This window comes from Oncorhynchus mykiss, chromosome 6 (assembly GCF_057628025.1).
Source record: "Oncorhynchus mykiss isolate SJ-2025 chromosome 6, ASM5762802v1, whole genome shotgun sequence".
Taxonomy (NCBI): domain Eukaryota; kingdom Metazoa; phylum Chordata; class Actinopteri; order Salmoniformes; family Salmonidae; genus Oncorhynchus; species Oncorhynchus mykiss.
Genome location: NC_143027.1, coordinates 48,780,350 through 48,801,808, shown reverse-complemented (window position 1 = coordinate 48,801,808; position 21,459 = coordinate 48,780,350). Strand labels below are relative to the sequence as shown.

Genomic DNA, 21,459 nt, shown 5'->3' with positions numbered 1-21,459 from the left:
TGCAAAGGGCTGCTTGAATGCAGAGGGGAGACAAAGTTGTTTGGTAGGAATACTGGGGTGATCTTGGTATAAATGTGTCAACATGTTTTAGATGTTGGCAGCTGCATAGGCTATTCTCTCTCTGTTTGTCACTGTTGTAAACCACTGGGGAGCCTAAATGTTCACAAACTGGAGATTTAGACGATGGAGAATCCTCCTGGTTTATTGACCTAACCACTCGCCATCGTACAGAAATAGTTCCTTGCTGCACCTTTAAGGTATACATTTTTATTACAACTTGCGCGTAGGCTCTAGTTTTAACGGAATAGCCTGAAATGTTTTTTAAAGCTGATATTTACTCAAGAAGCCAAGAGGCCTCGGTTTTATTTTATATAATTTTAAAAAATGTATTCATTCAGGTTTAGTGTGGACCGAACCGAGGTCCCCGTACCGAACGGTTTGGTACAAGTATGTGTACCATTTTAATAATACAATTTTTTATTTTGGGGTGAAATGAATAGCTGACTGAGGACAGGAAGGCCAGGCATTCGTGCGGTTGATTCCGTTTCGGCCGTAACATGGTCTCTTAACATGAAACTTTTGTACTCCTTGCTGAAACAAGCTAATTAGTGATTCTGTCGCCTAGGCAATGCCCACCACAATGCAGCAGCAGCACACATGGAAGTAGAATCAATAGAATAGGCTTGGAACATCTAACCCTGGCAATTTGACTGGAAAACTCAGGTTCCCGACTAGAGGGACTACAGCTACAACCGGAAGTGACGTAGCAGAATTTACAGGAGAATTTACACAGCAAGTTATGAGACTTGGGTTAAGAAAAGGGTTAGGGTTCGCTAAAATGCTCTCCTAATCTGCTACGAAAAGTAACTTTCGGTCGTAGCTGTACTCTCTCTAGTCACAACCCTAATCTCATGGGTACACTTGGAATGGCTGCCCGGTATTGTGATGCAACACACACACATACACACACACACACACATACACACATACACACATACACACATACACACATACACACATACACACATACACACATACATACATACATACATACATACATACATACATACATACATACAATGGGGCAAAAAAGTATTTAGTCAGCCACCAATTGTGCAAGTTCTCCCACTTAAAAAGATGAGAGGCCTGTAATTTTCATCATAGGTACACTTCAACTATGACAGACAAAATGAGACAAAAAAAAAGACAGAAAAAAAAATCACATTGTAGGATTTTTAATGAATTTATTAGCAAATTATGGTGGAAAATAAGTATTTGGTCAATAACAAAAGTTGATCTCAATACTTTGTTATATACCCTTTGTTGGCAATGACAGAGGTCAAACGTTTTCTGTAAGTCTTCACAAGGTTTTCACACACTGTTGCTGGTATTTTGGCCCATTCCTCCATGCAGATCTCCTCTAGAGCAGTGATGTTTTGGGGCTGTTGCTGGGCAACACGGACTTTCAACTCCCTCCAAAGATTTTCTATGGGGTTGAGATCTGGACCTTGAAATGCTTCTTACGAAGCCACTCCTTCGTTGCCCGGGCGGTGTGTTTGGGATCATTGTCATGCTGAAAGACCCAGCCACATTTCATCTTCAATGCACTTGCTGATGGAAGGAGATTTTCACTCAATCTCACGATACATGGCCCCATTCATTCTTTACTTTACACAGATCAGTCGTCCTGGTCCCTTTGCAGAAAAACAGCCCCAAAGCATGATGTTTCCACCCCCATGCTTCACAGTAGGTATGGTGTTCTTTGGATGCAACTCAGCATTCTTTGTCCTCCAAACACAACGAGCTGAGTTTTTACCAAAAAGTTATATTTTGGTTTCATCTGACCATATGACATTCTCCCAATCTTCTTCTGGATCATCCAAATGCTCTCTAGCAAACTTCAGACGGGCCTGGACATGTACTGGCTTAAGCAGGGGGACACGTCTGGCACTGCAGGATTTGAGTCCCTGGCGGCGTAGTGTGTTACTGATGGTAGACTTTGTTACTTTTGTCCCAGCTCTCTGCAGGTCATTCACTAGGTCCCCCCGTGTGGTTCTGGGATTTTTGCTCACCGTTCTTGTGATCATTTTGACCCCACGGGGTGAGATCTTGCGTGGAGCCCCAGATCGAGGGAGATGATCAGTGGTCTTGTATGTCTTCCATTTCCTAATAATTGCTCCCACAGTTGATTTCTTCAAACCAAGCTGCTTACCTATTGCAGATTCAGTCTACAATTTTGTTTCTGGTGTCCTTTGACAGTTCTTTGGTCTTGGCCATAGTGGAGTTTGGAGTGTGACTGTTTGAGGTTGGGGACAGGTGTCTTTTATACTGATAACAAGTTCAAACAGGTGCCATTAATACAGGTAACGAGTGGAGCACAGAGGAGCCTCTTAAAGAAGAAGTTACAGGTCTGTGAGAGCCAGAAATCTTGCTTGTTTGTAGGTGACCAAATACTTATTTTCCACCATAATTTACAAATAAATTCATAAAAATTCCTACATTGTGACACACTACAGGCTGATCCAACTTTGATGTAATGTCCTTAACACAAGTCAAAATGAGGCTCAGTAGTGTGTGTGGCCTCCATGTGCCTGTATGACTTCCCTACAACGCCTGGGCATGCTCCTGATGAGGTGGCGGATGGTCTCCTGAGGGATCTCCTCCCAGACCTGGACTAAAGCATCCGCCAACTCCTGGACAGTCTGTGTTGCAACGTGGCGTTGGTGGATGGAGCGAGACATGATGTCCCAGATGTTCTCAATTGGATTCAGGTCTGGGGAACGGGCGGGCCAGTCCATAGCATCAATGCCTTCCTCTTGCAGGAACTGCTGACACACTCCAGCCACATGAGGTCTAGCGATGTCTTGCATTAGGAGGAACCCAGGGCCAACCGCACCAGCATATGGTCTCACAAGGGGTCTGAGGATCTCATCTTGGTACCTAATGGCAGTCAGGCTACCTCTGGCGAGCACATGGAGGGCTGTGCGCCCCCCCCAAAGAAATGCCACCCCACACCATGACTGACCCACCGCCAAACCGGTCATGCTGGCGGATGTTGCAGGCAGCAGAACGTTCTCCACGGCGTCTCCAGACTCTGTCACGTGCTCAGTGTGAACCTGCTTCCATCTGTGAAGAGCACAGGGTGCCAGTGGCAAATTTGCCAATCTTGGTTGTTCTCTGGCAAATGCCAAACATCCTGCACGGTGTTGGGCTGTAAGCACAACCCCCACCTGTGGACGTTGGGCCCTCATACCACCCTCATGGAGTCTGTTTCTGACCGTTTGAGCAGACACATGCACATTTGTGGCCTGCTGGAGGTCATTTTGCAGGGCTCTGCCAGTGCTCCTCCTTGCATAAAGGCGGAGGTAGCGGTCCTGCTGCTGTGTTGTTGCCCTCCTACGGCCTCCTCCACGTCTCCTGATGTACTGGCCTCTCTCCTGGTGGCGCCTCCATGCTCTGGACACTACGCTGACAGACACAGCAAACCTTCTTGCCACAGCTCGCATTGATTTCCCATCTTGGATGAGCTGCACTACCTGAGCCACTTGTGTGGGTTGTAGACTCTATCTCATGCTACCACTAGAGTGAAAGCACCGCCAGCATTCAAAAGTGACCAAAACATCAGCCAGGAAGCATAGGAACTGAGAAGTGGTCTGTGGTTATCATCTGCAGAACCACTCCTTTATTGGGGGTGTCTTGCTAATTGCCTATTTCCACCTGTTGTCTATTCCATTTGCACAACAGCATGTGAAATTTATTGTCAATCAGTGTTGCTTCCTAAGTGGACAGTTTGATTTCACAGAAGTGTGATTGACTTGGAGTTACATTGTGTTGTTTAAGTGTTCCCTTTATTTTTTTGAGCTATATATATATATATATATATATATATATATATATATATATATATATATATATATATATATATATATATATATATGTATGTGTGTGTGTGTATGTATGTAACAATAAAGTTTTCCCCACAAAAAGGCTTTATTACAGACAGAAATACTCCTCAGTGTAATTTTTTGTGTGCATATGGAACATTTCTGGGATCTTTTATTTGATCTCATTAAACATAGGACCAACACTTTACATGTTGGATTCATCTGAACAGTCTGGAATGAGCAGGTAGCTGTTCGTAATGTTTGAATTGTTACAAGGTTTAATGTTTGATTTGTTACATTAAATAATTCCATAATGTAATGAAGAAATTATGGCAATCATCTGTTTGTGCCCAGTAAGAAGCTGCTAGCCATTAGCTGTTGACAGCTGAGAACTGCTAGCTAACTGGCAAGCACAAAAACAGTTGTCAACTTCGGGAGTACAGACCCCCAGAAGTCGTCTTGTTGCCCTCAAAAAAACAATTGCACAGTCAGAGGAGAATAATTATTGTGAATAATGAAGGATTTTTATGTTTTTAAATAGAGGCATATTAACACAAAATAAATGTGACACAGTATGTAAAAAAAAAATATATATATATATTTAAAACTCAATGCTGGAAGTGAATGTGGAATTATTGGTCGAAATTGTAAGATAAATTGGCACTCCAAATTGGAAAGGTTGCCGACCGTTGGTGTAGCCTACCACCAGCAACTTCAGGAGCTTAATGGCAGATTCTGCAAAGGCCAGCAGCAGGGGGAGGAGGTGGTTCGGGATTTTTTTTTCTTCTGGTTAGGCTATCTTGATCTATTGCTCCTGCTTGAGTCATTTGTATGTCTTTATTTAATCCAACAGTGTGCTTAAAACATCAGACAAGTTCAGTACATACAGTGCATCCGGAAAGTATTCAGACCCCTTTACTTTTTCCACATTTTGTTACATTACAGCCTTATTCTAAAATGGATTTAAGTGTTTTTTTTTCCCTCACCAATCTACACACAAAAATAGGCTCATAGTGAGAAAGCGTAAAATGTATTTACATAGGTATTCAGAGACTCTAAATTGCGCTCAGGTGCATCCTGTTGATGATGACCATGAGGTCTAAGTAATTTTCCGTAGAGCTCTGTGACAAGATTGGGTCGAGGCACAGATCTGGGGAAGGGTACAAAAACATTTCTGCAGCATAGAAGGTCCCAAGAACACTGGCCTCCATCATTCTTAAATGGAAGGAGTTTGGAACAAATCGGGTGAGAAGGGCACTGATAAGGGAGGTGACCAAGAATCTGATGGTCACTCTGACAGAGCGCCAGAAAAATGGAAATGGGAGAACCTTCCAGAAGGACAACCATCTCTGCAGCGCTCCGCCAATTAGGCCTTTATGGTAGACAGAAGCCAGACAGAAGCCACTCCTCAGTAAAAGGCACGTGGCTTAGAGTTTGCCAAAAGACTCTCAGACCATGAGAAACAAGATTCTCTGGTCTCATGAAACCAATTGAATTCCGTGGCCAAGTGGCAAATTCTCCTCCGCTCTATGGGACTCACAATCATGGCCGGTTGGGAATTGAACCAGGATCTGTGGTGACGCCTCTAGCACTGACAGAGATGCAGTGCCTTAGACCACTGTGCCATTTGGGAGCCCAAGTTCTGATGCTGCTGATGGCCTACCAAACTTGCTAACTGCCTGGTACTCAGCACTCTATTATCCCTCTAATCACTGACATCAATGCAAATATAATCAAACCGATTCAAACACTGCATGAGAGTCCATGAGCTCATGTTGCACAACATTTCTTTAGGCTAGTCAATTGCGCAATAAAACAGTGATGGCCTCTTAAAAAGAGAAGCATTGTGACAGAAAATTACAATTTTAGAAGGGTTGATGAGTACTCTCATCTGTGTCTGTGGTTCGAGTTGGGCCTGTGTGGTTTGAGCTGACAATTGATTGACTTGATGATAAAAACCTACAGCTGGTAGAGAGGAGTAGAACAAAGGCCTCAATGGTTCTTAGACATCCTGGCATCTGGTAAATTAGGCCAAGGTCGGGGTTAAGACAATGCCAGGTACAGATCAAGAAGTCCAGTGTGGCTTATGATGCCCCTTGATCTGCATGACAAAGCATTTTAGTCGTCCTATATAAGATGTCTGTTTTTTCATTATTAGTTTGGCTCTCTGCCGAACAGTCAAGACTGTTTCATTATTGCAATATTAAATAAGTATGATTGTTTGAAGAAATTAAGTATTTCTCAGTACTAAATTTCCACGACAGGATCCAATCAGCTTTCTATTGGCTAGGCCTACTATATTAATTTCATGACTTTCCTAATGTTAAGCACATTGCTTGTCTTTACAACAGGAGTATAGCCCACCTGGCTGGCATGACATTTAACGACAGAAAAAGTGTCCTCCATTTAAGTGCATAGATGACATGTATTTTTTCCCATTGCCCCTGTTTCGAGACGGGTGCATGATAATGGTCCATTCTAAATCAAAACAAAGTTTATAGAAAGACCAGATTAAATCAAGAGTAGTCTGATGGGTGACTATTATCTTATCACTTGTGAATTATGTTTTGTCACTTGTGAATGATGCCCAGCGTAAGGCAAGAAACAAGGACTTTTTTTGAATCATAGTTGCACACCTCATGGAGGCATGCCTATAGGCGTATATGTTTTGATGAGGTTTGTATCACAACTAAAGTGGCCAAATAACTTCTTCAAATTAAGCAAATTAATCCTCTTTACGATGGGTGTAGAGCCTAACTGGCATATAATAAAAGCATTACATGCATAATCGCATTTGAGGTCACTTTTGATAATGGTATTTCAAATCAAAGTTTGTCACGTGCGCTGAATACAACCTTACAGTGAAATGCTTACTTACAGGCTCTAACCAATAGTGCAAAGAAGGTATTTGGTGAACAATAGGTAGGTAAAGAAATAAAACAACAGTAAAAAGACAGGCTTTATACAGTAGGCTATAAAAGTAGTGAGGCTACATACAGACACCGGTTAGTCAGGCTGATTGAGGTAGTATGTAGATATGGTTAAAGTGACTATGCATATATGATGAACAGAGAGTAGCAGTAGCGTAAAAGAGGGGTTGGCGGGACACAATGCAGATAGCCCGGTTAGCCACTGTGCAGGAGCACTGGTTGGTCGGCCCAATTGAGGTAGTATGTACATGAATGTATAGTTAAAGTGACGATGCATATATGATAAACAGAGTAGTAGGGGGGGGGGGGTTCTATCGCATCCCAAAACAGTCCCAGACTGTTTGGTGTATTTGTTTCTAGCCAAGAATAGAATAGGTCAACTTTTGTACTATGGTGGATAATATATTGAGATAGGCTGGAGGCTTTTGCTGTTCGTTCGGCCTACTCATCTTGTTGGCTGACGAAAAGTAAAAGTGGACAGTCCTCTATCTTCAAAATGCAATCGGAATTGGATAAGGAAGCGTGCAGTTGCGTCCCCGATGTGTCTGTCTTCACTTGTAGCCTTTGAGAAATACCCGATCACGTGAGAGAGAGCCATGTGGGGGAGAGGTGCTTCAGAGCGCGCAGCACTCAAGGAGAAGGGCACAACGGCCACTGGTCGCGAAAGGCATGGATTTTTTTAGGGTGCATTATGGCCGCACAAATGGGATGCCGCGGAGAAATTCAAGACATTATCAAGTGCTTGTCAAATTGTGAATGACTGAAGTGTGTACAGCTGCGCAAAATACAAAGCAGAGCTCATACTTTTTCAAGCAACTTGAAATCGGAAAGTGCCTTTCCCAAACTGTTGCCACAAAGTTGGAAGCACAGAACCATCTAGACTGTCATTGTATGCTGTAACATTAATATTTCCCTTCACTAGAACTAAGGAGCCTATCCTGACCATGAAAAACATCCCCAGACCATTATTCCTCCTCCACCAAACTTTACAGTCGGCACTATGTATTCAAGCAGGTAGCGTTCTCCTGGCATCTGCCAAACCCAGATTCAGCCGTTCAACTGCAAGATGGTAAACATGATTCATCACTCTTGAGAGCCCGTTTCCACTGCTTCAGAGTCCAATGGCAGTGAGCTTTACAGCACTCCAGCTGACGCTTGGCATTGCGCATGGTGATCTTAGGCTTGTGTGTGGCTGCTCGGCCATGGAAACCCATGTGGTGACGTTGTTTCCAGAGACTCTTTTTATGCGCTTTAGCACTCTGTGGTTACGTTATGTGAGCTTGTGTGGCCTACCACTTTGCGGCTGAGCCGTTGTTGCTCATAGAGTTTTCCACTTCATAATAACAGCACTTACAGTTGTCCGGAGCAGCTCTAGCAGGACAGAAATTTGACGAACTGACTTATTGGGAAGGTGGCATCCTATGATGGTGCCATGTTGAAAGTCACTGAGCTCTTCAGTAAGAGCATTCTACTGCCAATGTTTACCTATGGAGATTGCATGGCTGTGTGCTTGATTGTATACACCTGTCAGCAACGGGTGTGGCTGAAATAGCCAAATCTACAAATTTGATAGTTTGTCCACATACTTATGGTCATGTAGAGTGTGTGTGTGTATATATATATACATTTTGAACGGTTATTACGGTGATCGCGGTCATATGGCTGGCCAATTACCGTCATCCAAAGAATTCCATGACCTTTCACAGCTCTGCCTACTGTGTTCTCTCCTGTATAAAGGACCAGAGTGTGTGCAGATGTCAACCTCTCATCTAGAGCTGGGACATTAAACCTGAAAATGAAGATTGTTGTAAAACAATGCATCTCAACAGTAATGTCTGTTCGTTATGTTGATTCCTGCTATGAAAGTAACTGGCTGTCCCCGTTTCACTAGCAGCTGCTGTGTGAGCGTGCCACTCTCCCTCCCTCTCCCCACTGTGCCCACAAAGCAGGGAGAGATGCATTCTGAGGAGCACAAGCATATGGCCGTTGCTCAAAATGCAATTGCTGTAAAATAGTTTTCAAAGCAACTATGATTGTTTTAGTTACAGAGGGGAGGGTCACACATTTCTGTGAGCATGTCATTTATTTCTCATATCTTAAGGCCAGGCACCACATCCTCAGGGTAATTGTTTTCCCTTAATCATATCACAATCAACCTTTTATCAGTTGACGGTAGACTAAAATCAAATAGTTTTTTTTGTATAAAATTGTCAGAAATATTAGGCTAAAGGCGCATAATTAATGATATTTTATATAGTGCAAATACATTTTTCTGGACACTGGATGAAGTCAGTCTAAATATTTTGGTTTCATTTTGTTAAGACAGTCCAGGAGGACTGGACTTATCCAGAGCAGATTGTGGATTAATATATTTATGGGTCAATTTATCGAGATATGGGTTTTTATCAATATCGCCATGCTCCATTCTCATCTCTCTCCCTAGGTGCAGATAGGGAGCTACAGACAGTGCGACAGGTGATGGTCAACTTCCTCCAGAACCACACAAGAGAGGACTGGCCTGTCAGCTGCCCTCCACTTGAGCCTTACAGGTTTGTCCAGTGGCACACCTTGGCCTTCAACACAGTCTTGCGACCAGAACAATTAGCCAAATCCATGGTTTGCTAAATAATCTCTGTCCTTTTACACTGCCTTATGTCTGCTAATATGGGCCACTGTCAGGTTGATTTTTGAATCGCTCAATGAAAAGTGAGTGGCACACAATACAGGTGATTATCATATTAAATCGAGAGTGTCTCATTTTCCTCTTTTCAGCTCTGCAGATATATTGCCTTTGATTGGTCAGAAATCCAACCAATACACAGCTGTCATTGTTGAGAACGAGGACTCCTATGTTGGCAGAGAGGTATGATGATTTCAAATTAAACTGAATTAAACCTTTCATGGCATTCTTATACTATCAGACTTCAAAACAACAAAGTAATTTAACTTAAATGCTGCTTTATAGGGGGGTTTAAATATATATAATGTAACTGTTCTATAGGTTATCTTGGACCTGATGATGTATCAGGGGCTAACAGTGAAGAGGGCATTGAGTTCAGAAAGGAGCCTCACAGAGAAGCTTGGCATCAACTCTTTCCCCTCAGCATACCTTCTCCACCCTAATGGAACACATGCCATTCTGCATGTGTAAGTTGGCAACCTCTACTATATTTACTTCCCCAGGAGTTCTGATTCAAATGTTGGAGACTCAACAAATGTGTTGTTGTAGTTGGCATAGCATCCCCTCTTAGTGGGTTGTATGTGAACAGAATATAGCATTGTTGTTGTTATTATTATTTTATATATATATATATATATATATATATATATATATATATATTTCATCCCAATTGTCAGTGAAATGTTTGACTTCTTTATGTAGTCTGTTTTATAAATCTACGCATTTTAAATATTCTGATATTTCTGTATCACCAGGCAGAAAAGACTGCGCTTCTTCTTCTCCTCGTTCCTCAAGCTTCTCCTAGGGGTCCACAGAAAGCTAAGCACCTCTGGAGCACCCCAGGAGCCCCTACTGGAGGGGCCACGAGGTCCCGGGACAGCTGAGGCCTTGAAGGACTTTGAGAAGTGAGTCTGATGCTAACACAGTATCTTATATATGCATGAAGACGATACCAGTGGGTATGTGTGGGTGCGCACGTGCATTCTTTGTGTGTCACCATGTCTGATTCAAGGTCCCATCACTGATTTTAAAAGTTTTGTCATTTTAGCAGACGCTCTTATCCAGAGCAACTTACAGGTGCAAGTAGGGTTAAGTGCCTTGCTCAAGGGCAAATCAACAGATTTTTCACCTAGTCTGCTCGGGGATTCAAACCAGCGACCTTTCGGTTACTGGTCCATGCTTTTAACCGCTAGGCTACCTGTCTCCCTGATTTTCTCCAGGTCCAAGGTGTACATGGCGGACCTTGAGTCAGGGTTGCACTACCTGCTGAGAGTAGAGCTGGCTACCCACCAAACCCTGGAGGGAGAAGAGCTCAAGACCTTCAAAGACTTTGTGACAGTGGTTGCTAAGGTATAAGTGCCCTAAGGCTGTTGTGGGTCCGCACAAACAAGTAAACAATATTTACCCTCTTGTTTCTATTAGAGAAGTAACATTTATCTTTTCTTTGATTCTTGAATCCCAGCTCTTCCCCGGTCGCCAGTCTGTGGTAAAACTCTTAGAGACTCTTCTGGAATGGCTGGTCAGTCTTCCCCTGGAGAAAATCCCCTTTGATGCCATCCTCGACTTGGTCAACAACAAGATGCGGGTAAGGAAGGCATTTGTGTTATATTTCATTATCAAGTGCTCAAATAAAATAGCTTTTTGGCATAGTTTAAAGGGCCATTCAGGAATAGTTGGTAAAGTGGGGGAGGGTGTCCTTTTTTGCAGAAGGGGTGTGCATTTCTAATGGAAACGATCCATTTCCACTAGCATTGGTACTTTTACCAAAAATGCTAGCCAGATTATTCTTAACATTGCTAAGTAACCAGTAATCAAATTTAGAAACAGTTTAGAGGAAACAACCACAGCCTAAGAAAGTCAAATTAGTTAAACTATCCTTTTTAACAACCGATGTAACAAACGGTTCACAACACTTTCAGTTTGTCCCTTGATTTTTGGTTCTTGTTCGATTTTATTTATTTAACTAGGCAAGTCAGTTAAGAACAAATTCTTATTTACAATGACGGCCTACCCCGGCCAAACCCTAACGACACTGGGCCAATTGTGTGCCGCCCTATGGGACTCACAATCGCGGCCGGTTGTGATACAGCCTGGAATCGAACCAGGGTCTGTAGTGATGCCTCTAGCACTGAGATGCAGTGCCTTAGACCGCTGCGTCACTCGGGAGCCCAAAACGACCACAAAAATGTGTTAACGTTTTTCTCCATCGTTTGTAAACAAAGTGTTTCTGTATAGCAGGGATAGACATGAAGAAAAATTTGCACTGGCCACTCGTGCCACCAAGCCATTGAAATTGGTGGCTGAGATTTTAAATTCTTATTAGCCAAAAATAAAAGCATTTCGAAATAGTCATATTCTGTCAACTCATACCCAAATCAGGCTGTTGACTCGTCATTTACCACTGCTATATAGAAACACCACTACATATCTGCAATATAAAATGTAATGCCACAATGCAACAATATCACAATGCATGCATGTGTCTGTACCTTTGTGTGTCTCTTCACAGTCCCTGTTGTTCCATAAGGTGTATTATTACCTTTTTTTTATGTTATATCTGATTCTACTGCTTGCATCAGTTACCTGATGTGGAATAGTTCCATGTAGTCATGGCTCTATGTAGTACTGTGTGACTTCCATAGCCTTTTCTGCTCTGGTGGCATGTCTCGTGGGGTATGCATGGGTGTCCGTATGTGCAAGTATTTTAAACAGACAGCTCGGTACATTCAGCTTACACCCCTTACAAAAACAATTAGTGAAGTCTATCTCTCTTCCACTTTGAGCCATGAGAGATTGACATGCATGTCATTAATGTTAGCTCTCTGTACTTTTAAGGGCCAGCCGTGCTGCCCTATTCTGAGCCAACTGCAACAAAAAAAAAGTATTTCTTGGTGGCACCTGACCACACTACTGAACAGTAGGTGGGACAAAACTAGGGCCTGTAGGACCTGCCTTGTGTGTGTTGTTAAGGCAGAGCAGCGCTTTATTATGGACAGACTTCTCTTATGTACAGACTTCTTTGCTACTGTTGTATCAATATGTTTTGACCATGACAGTTTACAATCCAGGGTTAATTTCCACATTATTCATTAGGAGATGTAGTTGAGGTTTAGGGTTTAGTGAATGATTTGAGAGGGTGTTCTTTAAATATTTCCAAAACTAAAAGCAATGTATTCATTGCTTTTGGTTTTGGAAATATTTAGGACTAACTTATTCCTTGCTACCCATTCCGAAACTAACTACAGCTCTTTGTTAAGTGTTGCAGTAATTTCAGTTACTGTAGTAGCTGACGTGTATAGTGTTGACATCCACATACATACACACTGGCTTTACTCAAGGCCAGTGGCGTGTCATTAGTAAAGACTGAAAAAAGTAATGGGCCTAAACAGCTACCCTGGGGAATTCCTGATTATACCTGGATTATGTTTGAGGCTTCCATTAAAGAACACCCTCTGTGTTCTATTAGACAAGTAATTCTTTATCCACATTATAGCAGGGGGTGTAAAGCCATAACACACAAGTTTTTCCAGGAGCACATTATGATCGATAATGTTAAATGCTACACTGAAGTCTAACAGGACAGCCCCCACAATCATTTTATCATCAATTTCTCTGAGCCAATCATCAGTCATTTGTGTAAGTGTTATGCTTGTTGAGTGACCTTCCCTGTAAGTGTTGTGAAAGTCTGTATATTTGTTTACTGTGAATAGCATGGTATCTGGTCAAACACCATTTTTTTCCCAGATGTTTATTAAGGGTTGGTAACAGGCTGATTTGTCGGCTATTTGAGCCATTAAAAGGGGCTTTACTTTTCTTGGGTACCGGAATGACTTTGGCTTCCAACCAGGCCTTAGGGCACACACTTTTATAGTAGGCTTAAATTGAAGATGTGGCAATATCGTCCGCTTATTATCCTCAGTAATTTTGCATCCAGATTGTCAGACCCCGGCGGCTTGTCATTGTTGATAGACAACAATCATTTTTTTCACCTCTTCCACACTGACTTTACTGAATTCAAAAGTATAATTTGGTCAGATATACTTGAATGTATAGTGTCAGCGTTTTGTTGCTGGCATTTCGTACATAAGTTTGCTTATTTTGCCAATGAATAAAGTAGTTGGCAATATCAGTGGGTTTTGTGATGATGGAGCAGAGTTACCCTTTTTCCAAAAATGTAATTTAATGTGCTCCAAAGCTCTTTACTTTTGATTTATTTTTGTTTCATAGTATTTATTTTTAATATATTTTTTTTTGTTTAGTCACATGATTTCTCAATGTGCAGTACATTTGCCAATCAGTTGGGCTGCCAGACTTATTTGCCATACCTTTTGCTTCCTTCCTCTCAATCATACTATTTTTCAATTCCTCATCAATCCAAGGGGATTTACAGTTTTTACAATCATTTTCTTAATGGGTGCATACTTATTAGTAACTGGAATAAGCAATTTCACAAGAGTCTCGTTGCTTCCTCATTACACACCACAGACCAGCAAATATTCTTTACATAATCAACATATGAATCCCTACAAAACGTATTGTATGACCTCTTATACACTATTTGGCCCAGACTTTGGAACTTAAATTTTCCTTTATATGGCTACTATATTTTGATCACTACATCCTATGGATTTGGATACTGCTTTAAAGCAACTGTATGCAGCATTAGTAGAGATGTGATCAATACATGTTGATGATTTCATTCCTGTGCTGTTTGTAAATACCCTAGTAGGTTGACTGACAACCTCAACCAGGTTGCAGACACTGGTTACAGTTTGAAGTTTTTTCTTGAGTGGGCAGCTTTATGAGAGCCAGTCAATATTTAAATCACCCAGAAAATATACTTCTCTGTTGATATCACATACATTATCAACTTGTAGTTGTAGCCAAAGCATACATTTAAGAGAAAAAACACTTGGTAAAAACCCACCTTAAGCAGATAGTTTCAATAATGCTAGCTATTTTGTGATATCATGTGACCTCACGTACTTTGGCGAAGACGGGCCATTCTGTGATTTGTTGAAGATCAGTGTTATGCGGATAACCAGCATTCTTTTCCCCAAAATATACGGGTGAGGGGAGGGTGACCAGCGGTTAGACACAAGCTCAATGTTGCACTCTACACACAAGCTAGGTTAACAATCAATAGTTACATATCGCAATATTACTTTGGACGATATTCTGTTGATACTTTATCTCCAGGAATCGATTTGTAAAAAAATATATATGTGTGTTTTTGCTAGGTAGCATTAGCTAGTGCTCATCGGCTTTTCCTGCGCCAAAATGCCAGTATTTTTCATCCTATAGCTTGTTCTCAATCGTCTTTTTAAATAGTGTGCCAAAATGTTTTTAGCACTTAAATTTACATGACTGATCAAAACAAATGTAATCATGCTCTCATCTACACCTTTCCAGTGCTTTAATATCTTTGAGGGGAGTGAAGGTAAGTGTCCAGGGCTCATTTTTATAATGAATGACAGCACGATGCCTCTCGATTTTTAGCAAGTTTAGGATAGGTAGCAAAGCAATCGATATACTAAAATCTAAATAATCTGAACTGGTGAAATTACTGCAATACTGTTAATATATTTTGATCACTTTTCATGTCACTGATCAAGCAACATCGGTAAGTGGGGAACCTCTTTTATGAATCGATTAACGTTAGCTCCTACAAATGGCTACTTGTTGACAAAATGAAAGTCTGAGACACTTTTATTTCTAACTACAATGTTGATTGTAAATGACAACTTTATACTACTACATTACTAATTACTAATTATTTTGTTTATAAACCAGCCTGATTTCATTGATCTGTAGCATGTTATCTTGAATGGGCCAAGTCAGCTGCAGGTTTGAGCTAGCGTTTTCACGTTGGACATGCTAGCTAACATGTAAAAAAAGAAGAAAAAAAAGAAACTATTTTAACTATTTACTTTCAATAATCATACAATACGTTTTCATTACAATAAAGTACAGGGGGTTTAACGTATCCAAAACTTTATTTCCTCAAAAACACATTTTCATTAAATGTTTTTTTTTTCTTCAACAAATGGTCGCAACATCCGACAGGTTCTTGTAGGCCGCCACAAAATTAGTAGGGGTGTAACCGTTCACTAAATCAATGGTTTGGTATGTACCTCTGTTCTTGGGCCACTGTTCTGCTTGGGTTTCAGTCCAAAACGAGGGACCATTTTTCAAATTAGCAATGGTAACAACCTCAAGTCAAATCCCATAGAGAATGATAACTAAATGCTAACGAGCGCATTCCGAACATATTGTACAGTTTCACGTAAACTATACAAGTAACGCAAATGCTACTTGTAGTTTGTTGCACACACTAAACAAATATTAGCCAGCAAGGCTCTTGATCCAGGAGGGGATTCTCTGCTGTTATCAAGCAAAGGCTTGATTACGGAAGAATCTAACCACTAAGCTAACTAGCTACTAAATTAGCAAACCAAATGCACAACTGCAGAGCATTTGGCACATTTTAGACAGTAAACTTAATAGTTAGAAGATATCTAGCTGGCAAACATTTAGTTGTGAATTCCATACTGTAATTCGATCACCTGGTGCATGCTGCACAACAGTAAGTGACTCACAGACCCAACGTAACTGGGGACTACCGTAAGTTTCATAATAATGTGACAGGTAAACAATGTTGTGATGAAAACAATGTTCTTTATCTCCTAACGTATTGTGCAAGTTGACTGCAGGTATTTACAAATATTTAAATTTATGAAAATATTTCAACGGTATTGAAACAGTACATTTGGATAGTATTCAGACCCCTTGACTTTTTCCATATTTTGTTACGTTACAGCCTTATTCTAACCAACACACAATACGTTTTTGCAAATGTATCAAAAATAAACTGAAATATACATTTACATTAGTATTCAGACACTTTACTCAGTACTTTGTTGAAGCACCTTTGACAGCGATTACAGCTTTGAGTCTTCTTGGATACGACGCTATAAGCTTGGCACTCCTGTATTTGGGGAGTTTCTCCCATTCTTCTCTGTAGATCCTCTCAAGCTCTGTCTGGTTGGATGGGGAGCGTCACTGCACAGCTGTTTTCAGGTCTCTCCAGAGATGTTCTATTGGGTTCAGGTCCGGGCTCTGGCAGGGCCACTCAAGGACATTCAGAGACGTGTCCCAAAGCCAATCCTGCATTGTCTTGGATGTGTGCTTTGGGTCATTGTCCTGTTGGAAGGTGAACCATCGCCCCATCCAGAGGTCCTGAGCATTCTGGAGAAGGTCAATGATCTTTCTGTACTTTGCGCCATTCATCTTTCCCTCTATCCTGACGAGTCTCCCAGTGCCTGCCTCTGAAAAACATCCCCACAGCATGATGCTGCCACCACCATACTTCACCGTAGGGATCGTGACCGGTTTCCTCCAGACGTGACTCTTTCATCAGACCAGATAATCTTGTTTCTCATGGTCTGAGAGTCCTTCAGGTGCCTTTTGGCAAACTCTTAGCGGGATGTCATGTGCCTTTTACTGAGGAGTGGCTTCCGTCTATAAACTACCATAAAGGACTGATTAGTGGAGTGCTGCAGAGATGGTTGTCCTTCTGAAAGGTTCTCCTATCTCCACAGAGGACCTCTGGAGCTCTGTCAGTGACCATCGGATTCTTTGCTATCTCCCTGACCAAGGCCCTTTTACCCCAATAGCTCTGTTTGGCCGTACGGCCAGCTCTAGGAAGAGTTTTGGTGGTTCCAAACTTCTTCCATGTAAGAATGATGGAGGCCACTGTGTTCTTGGGGACCTTCAATGTTTGGTACCCTTCCCCAGATCTGTGCCTCGACGTAATCCTGTCTCGGAGCTTTACGGACAATTCCTTCCACCTCATGGCTTGATTTTTGCTCTGACATGCACTGTCAACTGTGGGACCTTATATGGACAGGTGTGTGCCTTTCCAAATAATGTCCAATCAATTGAATTTACAACAGGTGGACTCCACATCTCAAGGATGATGAATGGAAATAGGATGCACCTGAGCTCAATTTCGAGTCTTGTAGCAAAGGGTCTAAGGTATTTGTTTTCTTTATTTTTTATTCTTTTGCAACAATTTCTAAGACCTGTTTTCGCTTTGTCATAATTGGGTATTGGTTGTAGATTATGAAAACCTTTCATTTAATACATTTATAATAAGGCTGTAACGTAACAAAATGTGGAAAACGGGAATGTGTCTGAATACTTTCCGAATGCACTGTACGGTATACAGCCCAAGCCTATAGGCTACTGTATCAGGCCTCAAAGTAGAGCTGGGACGATCAACAGAAAATTACTGACAGACATTGCATTGCCTCCCTCTTACTGACGCATTTTGTTTATGTCAGTAATTTTCTGTGGTTTTGCATGTTTCCTGTAGATTTATTCTAAAACCATAATTTGGTCAACAGTAATAGCCTATACATTGTTGATTCCTGCTATGAAAGTATCTGGCTCCCCGTTTCAATAATTTAATCAATCAATCTATTGAATTTATAGAGCCCTTTTTACAACAGAAGTTGTCACAAAGTGTTTTATACAGAAACCGAGCCTAACACCCCAGACAGCAAGCAATGCAGATGTAGAATGCACGGTGGCTAGGAAACACTCCCTAGAAATGCAGGAACCTAGGACGAAACCTAGAGAGCATCCAGGCTCTAAGGAGTGGCCAGTCCTCTTCTGACTGTGCCAGGTAGAGATTGAGTATATGGCCATTAAAGCCAGATTGTTTTTCAAAAGTTCATAGAAGAGTCAAATAGAATGTTCAAATAGTAATCACATGCTGTCATCACATGCTGGGGGGGGGTCTGGTGAACAGGTCAGGGTTCCATAGATGCAGGCAGAACAGCAGAAACTGGGTCAGCAGCACGACCACATGGACTAGGGACGGGGACTGCCAGGTAGTCCAGAGACATGATCCGAGGTTTCAAGTCCTCCGGTAGGGGAGAGAGAGTTGGGAGAATTAGGAGGAAGCATATCTGGGATCACACAGGACACCAAATAAGACCGGAGAATTACACCAGATATGACAGACTGACACTAGCCCCCCGGGAACATAGACTATTGTAGTATAGATACAGGATACTGAGACGGGGGGGGGGGGTCGTGGAAACTGTGGCCCAGACCAAAGTTACCCCCAGACAGGGACAACCAGGCAGGATATAACACTTTGGCAGAGCACAGCCCCCACACCACTAAAGGGAAATCAACTGGCCACTAATTTACAACCCTGAGACATGGCTGAGTATAGCCCACAAAGATTTCCCCACCGCACAAGCTCGAGGAAAGGAAGGAAGGCTGGATGCAATAGGAGCACCATCAAGCCAGTGACTCAGCCCCGATAATAGGGTCAGAGGCAGCAGAGCCCAGTGAAGATAGGGTAGCTGGCCAGGCAGAGACAGCAAGGGTGGTTTGTCACTCCAGTGCCTTGCCGTTTGCCTTCACACCGTGGGGCCAGACTACACTCAATCATCAAAGACTTGAAGGTAAAGACAGAGTCTTATACATGTAGGTAGGTACGGTAGAACCAAATCGTCGAGATTCCGTGCATTTTGAAAGTATTCAGACCCCTTCACCTTTTCCACATTTTGTTACGTTACAGCCTTATTCTAAAATGGATTAAATCAATTATAATCTCATCACTCTAAACACAATAGCCCATAATGACACTGAAAATATTTATTTTTAACTTTTGCAAATGTATTACAACATTTTTAAAAACACTTTATTTACAGAAATATTCAGACCCTTTGCTATGAGACTCAAAATTGAGCTCGGGTGCATCCTGTTTCCATTTATCATCCTTGATGTTTCTACAACTTCATTGAAGTCCACCTGTGGTAAATTCAATTGATTGGACATGATTTGGAAAGGCACACAGCTGTCTATATAAGGTCCCACAGTTGACAGTGCATGTCAGAGCAAAAACCAAGCCATGAGGTCGAAGGAATTGTCCGTAGAGCTCAGAGACAGGATTTTGAGGATGCACAGATCTGGGGAAGGGTACCAGAACATTTCTGCAGCATTGAATGTCCCCAAAAACACAGTGACTTCAAGTTTTGACTTCACCAAGGCAAAACTGAGCAAATGGGGGAGAAGGGCCTTTGTCAGGGAGGTGACCAAGAACCCAATGGTCACTCTGACAGAGCTCCAGGTCCTCTGTGGAGATGGGAACCCCCCCCAGAAGGACAACCATCACTGCAGCAGGTAGAGTGGCCAGAAAGGAAGCCACTCCTCAGGAAAAGGCACGACAGCCCGCTTTGAGTTTGCCTAAAGGACTATCGGACCATGAGAAACAAGATTCTCTGGTCTGATGAAACCAAGATTGAACTCTTTGGCCTGAATGCCAAGTGTCACGTCTGGAGGAAGCCTAGCACCATCCCTACTGTGAAGCATGGTGGTGGCAGGTTCATGCTGTGGGGATGTTTTTCATCGGCAGGGACTGGGAGACTAGTCAGGATCGAGGGAAAGATGAACGGAGCAAAGTACAGAAAGATCCTTGATGAAAACCTGCTCCAGAGCACCCAGGAGCCCAGACTGGGTCAAGGGTCACCTTCTAACAGGACAATTACCCTAAACACACAGCCAAGACAACGCAGGAGTGGCTTCAGGACAGGTCTCTGAATGTCCTTGAGTGGCCCAGCCAAAGCCCGGACTTGAACCAGATCGAACATCTCTGGAGAGACCTGAAAATAGCTGTGCAGCGACACTCCCCATCCAACCTGATAGAGCTTGAGACGATCTGCAGAGAAGAATGGGAGAAACTCCCCATAAATTGACGGGCGGCCTCTTTTTTTTTTTTTTTTTTTTCCAACTGTGTTTTTACCATGATTGCATTTAGAAATGTTTCGCAATGACTGGGCTTATCAGAATGCAAGTTTCTCTCCATGTGGGACTAGCAACTTGAAAGCGCCTCCGGAGGAATACCAGTGGAATGGTTTAGCCTACCACTCTGGGATGTCTGATTTTGCTGTTCTGTAACGTCACTCAAAATGTAATGTGGACAGCTGTAGTACATGCGCCGTGGCAGAATTTTTTTTCTCCCATGTTCCTATTTGGCACATTGTGTTCAAAATTGTAATTTGGTTCACCTCATGCATAGCACATCCTGTGAACCGATAGCCCATACTAGACGGTCCTGTTCAAATACAAATGTCATTACAGCCTTAATAATACAGTATGAAGTAGATGGAAAAACCTTGGTCCACTTTTTGCAAACTGCATTACCGAAACTGGCAGCTTGTGACAGACCAGTTTTGTTTAGTCCAGTGAACCATATCTGATAACCCTGATCTACTCTGTGGCTTAGTAGTGAGTTTTTCTGACTCTCTCCCTGACCACCTTCAGATTTCAGGGATGTTCCTGAGTGACCAGCTGCAATGGGTGGGTTGCCAGGGAAGCAGAGTCGGACTGAGGGGCTACCCCTGTTCACTGTGGACCCTGTTCCATGTGCTGACTGTCCAGGCGGCCAGCCGGCCCGACGCATTGGCCAACACCGGTATGTATGCATGCACATACATGCAGCGAAATACTTGTGTAATTAAGAAACATCCATGTCATAGCGACACTGCACACCTTTGAAAATAGATGACAACATCATGATTGGTACCACCATGAATATCTCAACTGTGGGTTGATAATGAAATGTGTGCCTTGTCAAGAAATCGACTGTGCTTCTCTCTCGTTCCCCTGACCACCTCCCTTCTGTCCCATCAGGCCTGGAGGAGAATCCCAAGGCAGTGCTGCAGACAATGCGCAAGTACATTGTGAACTTCTTCGGCTGCCAGGAGTGTGGGAAGCACTTTGAGGAGATGGCCGTGGCGTCTCTGCCCCAGGTGAAGTCTGTGGACCAGGCGGTACTGTGGCTCTGGAGGAAACACAACCAGGTCAATGGACGCCTCGCAGGTGGGGAACCTACATCTATATCGGCATCGTTTGAGATCTCAAACCTAACCTGGAGAATATACTG

The 21,459-nt window shown here is 42.4% G+C and overlaps 1 protein-coding gene across 1 annotated transcript in view; it reads left to right on the top strand.

Moving 5' to 3' along the window:
• Window positions 1-21,459, top strand: part of qsox2 (quiescin Q6 sulfhydryl oxidase 2) — a 62,287-nt gene that overhangs the window by 36,953 nt on the left and 3,875 nt on the right. The window contains exons 4-11 of the mRNA XM_021606671.3: window positions 9,258-9,363; window positions 9,587-9,677; window positions 9,816-9,961; window positions 10,250-10,399; window positions 10,715-10,844; window positions 10,957-11,079; window positions 20,838-20,988; window positions 21,207-21,395. Of these exons, the coding sequence (XP_021462346.3) occupies window positions 9,258-9,363; window positions 9,587-9,677; window positions 9,816-9,961; window positions 10,250-10,399; window positions 10,715-10,844; window positions 10,957-11,079; window positions 20,838-20,988; window positions 21,207-21,395 (1,086 nt within the window). The remainder of the gene's footprint in view (window positions 1-9,257; window positions 9,364-9,586; window positions 9,678-9,815; window positions 9,962-10,249; window positions 10,400-10,714; window positions 10,845-10,956; window positions 11,080-20,837; window positions 20,989-21,206; window positions 21,396-21,459) is intronic.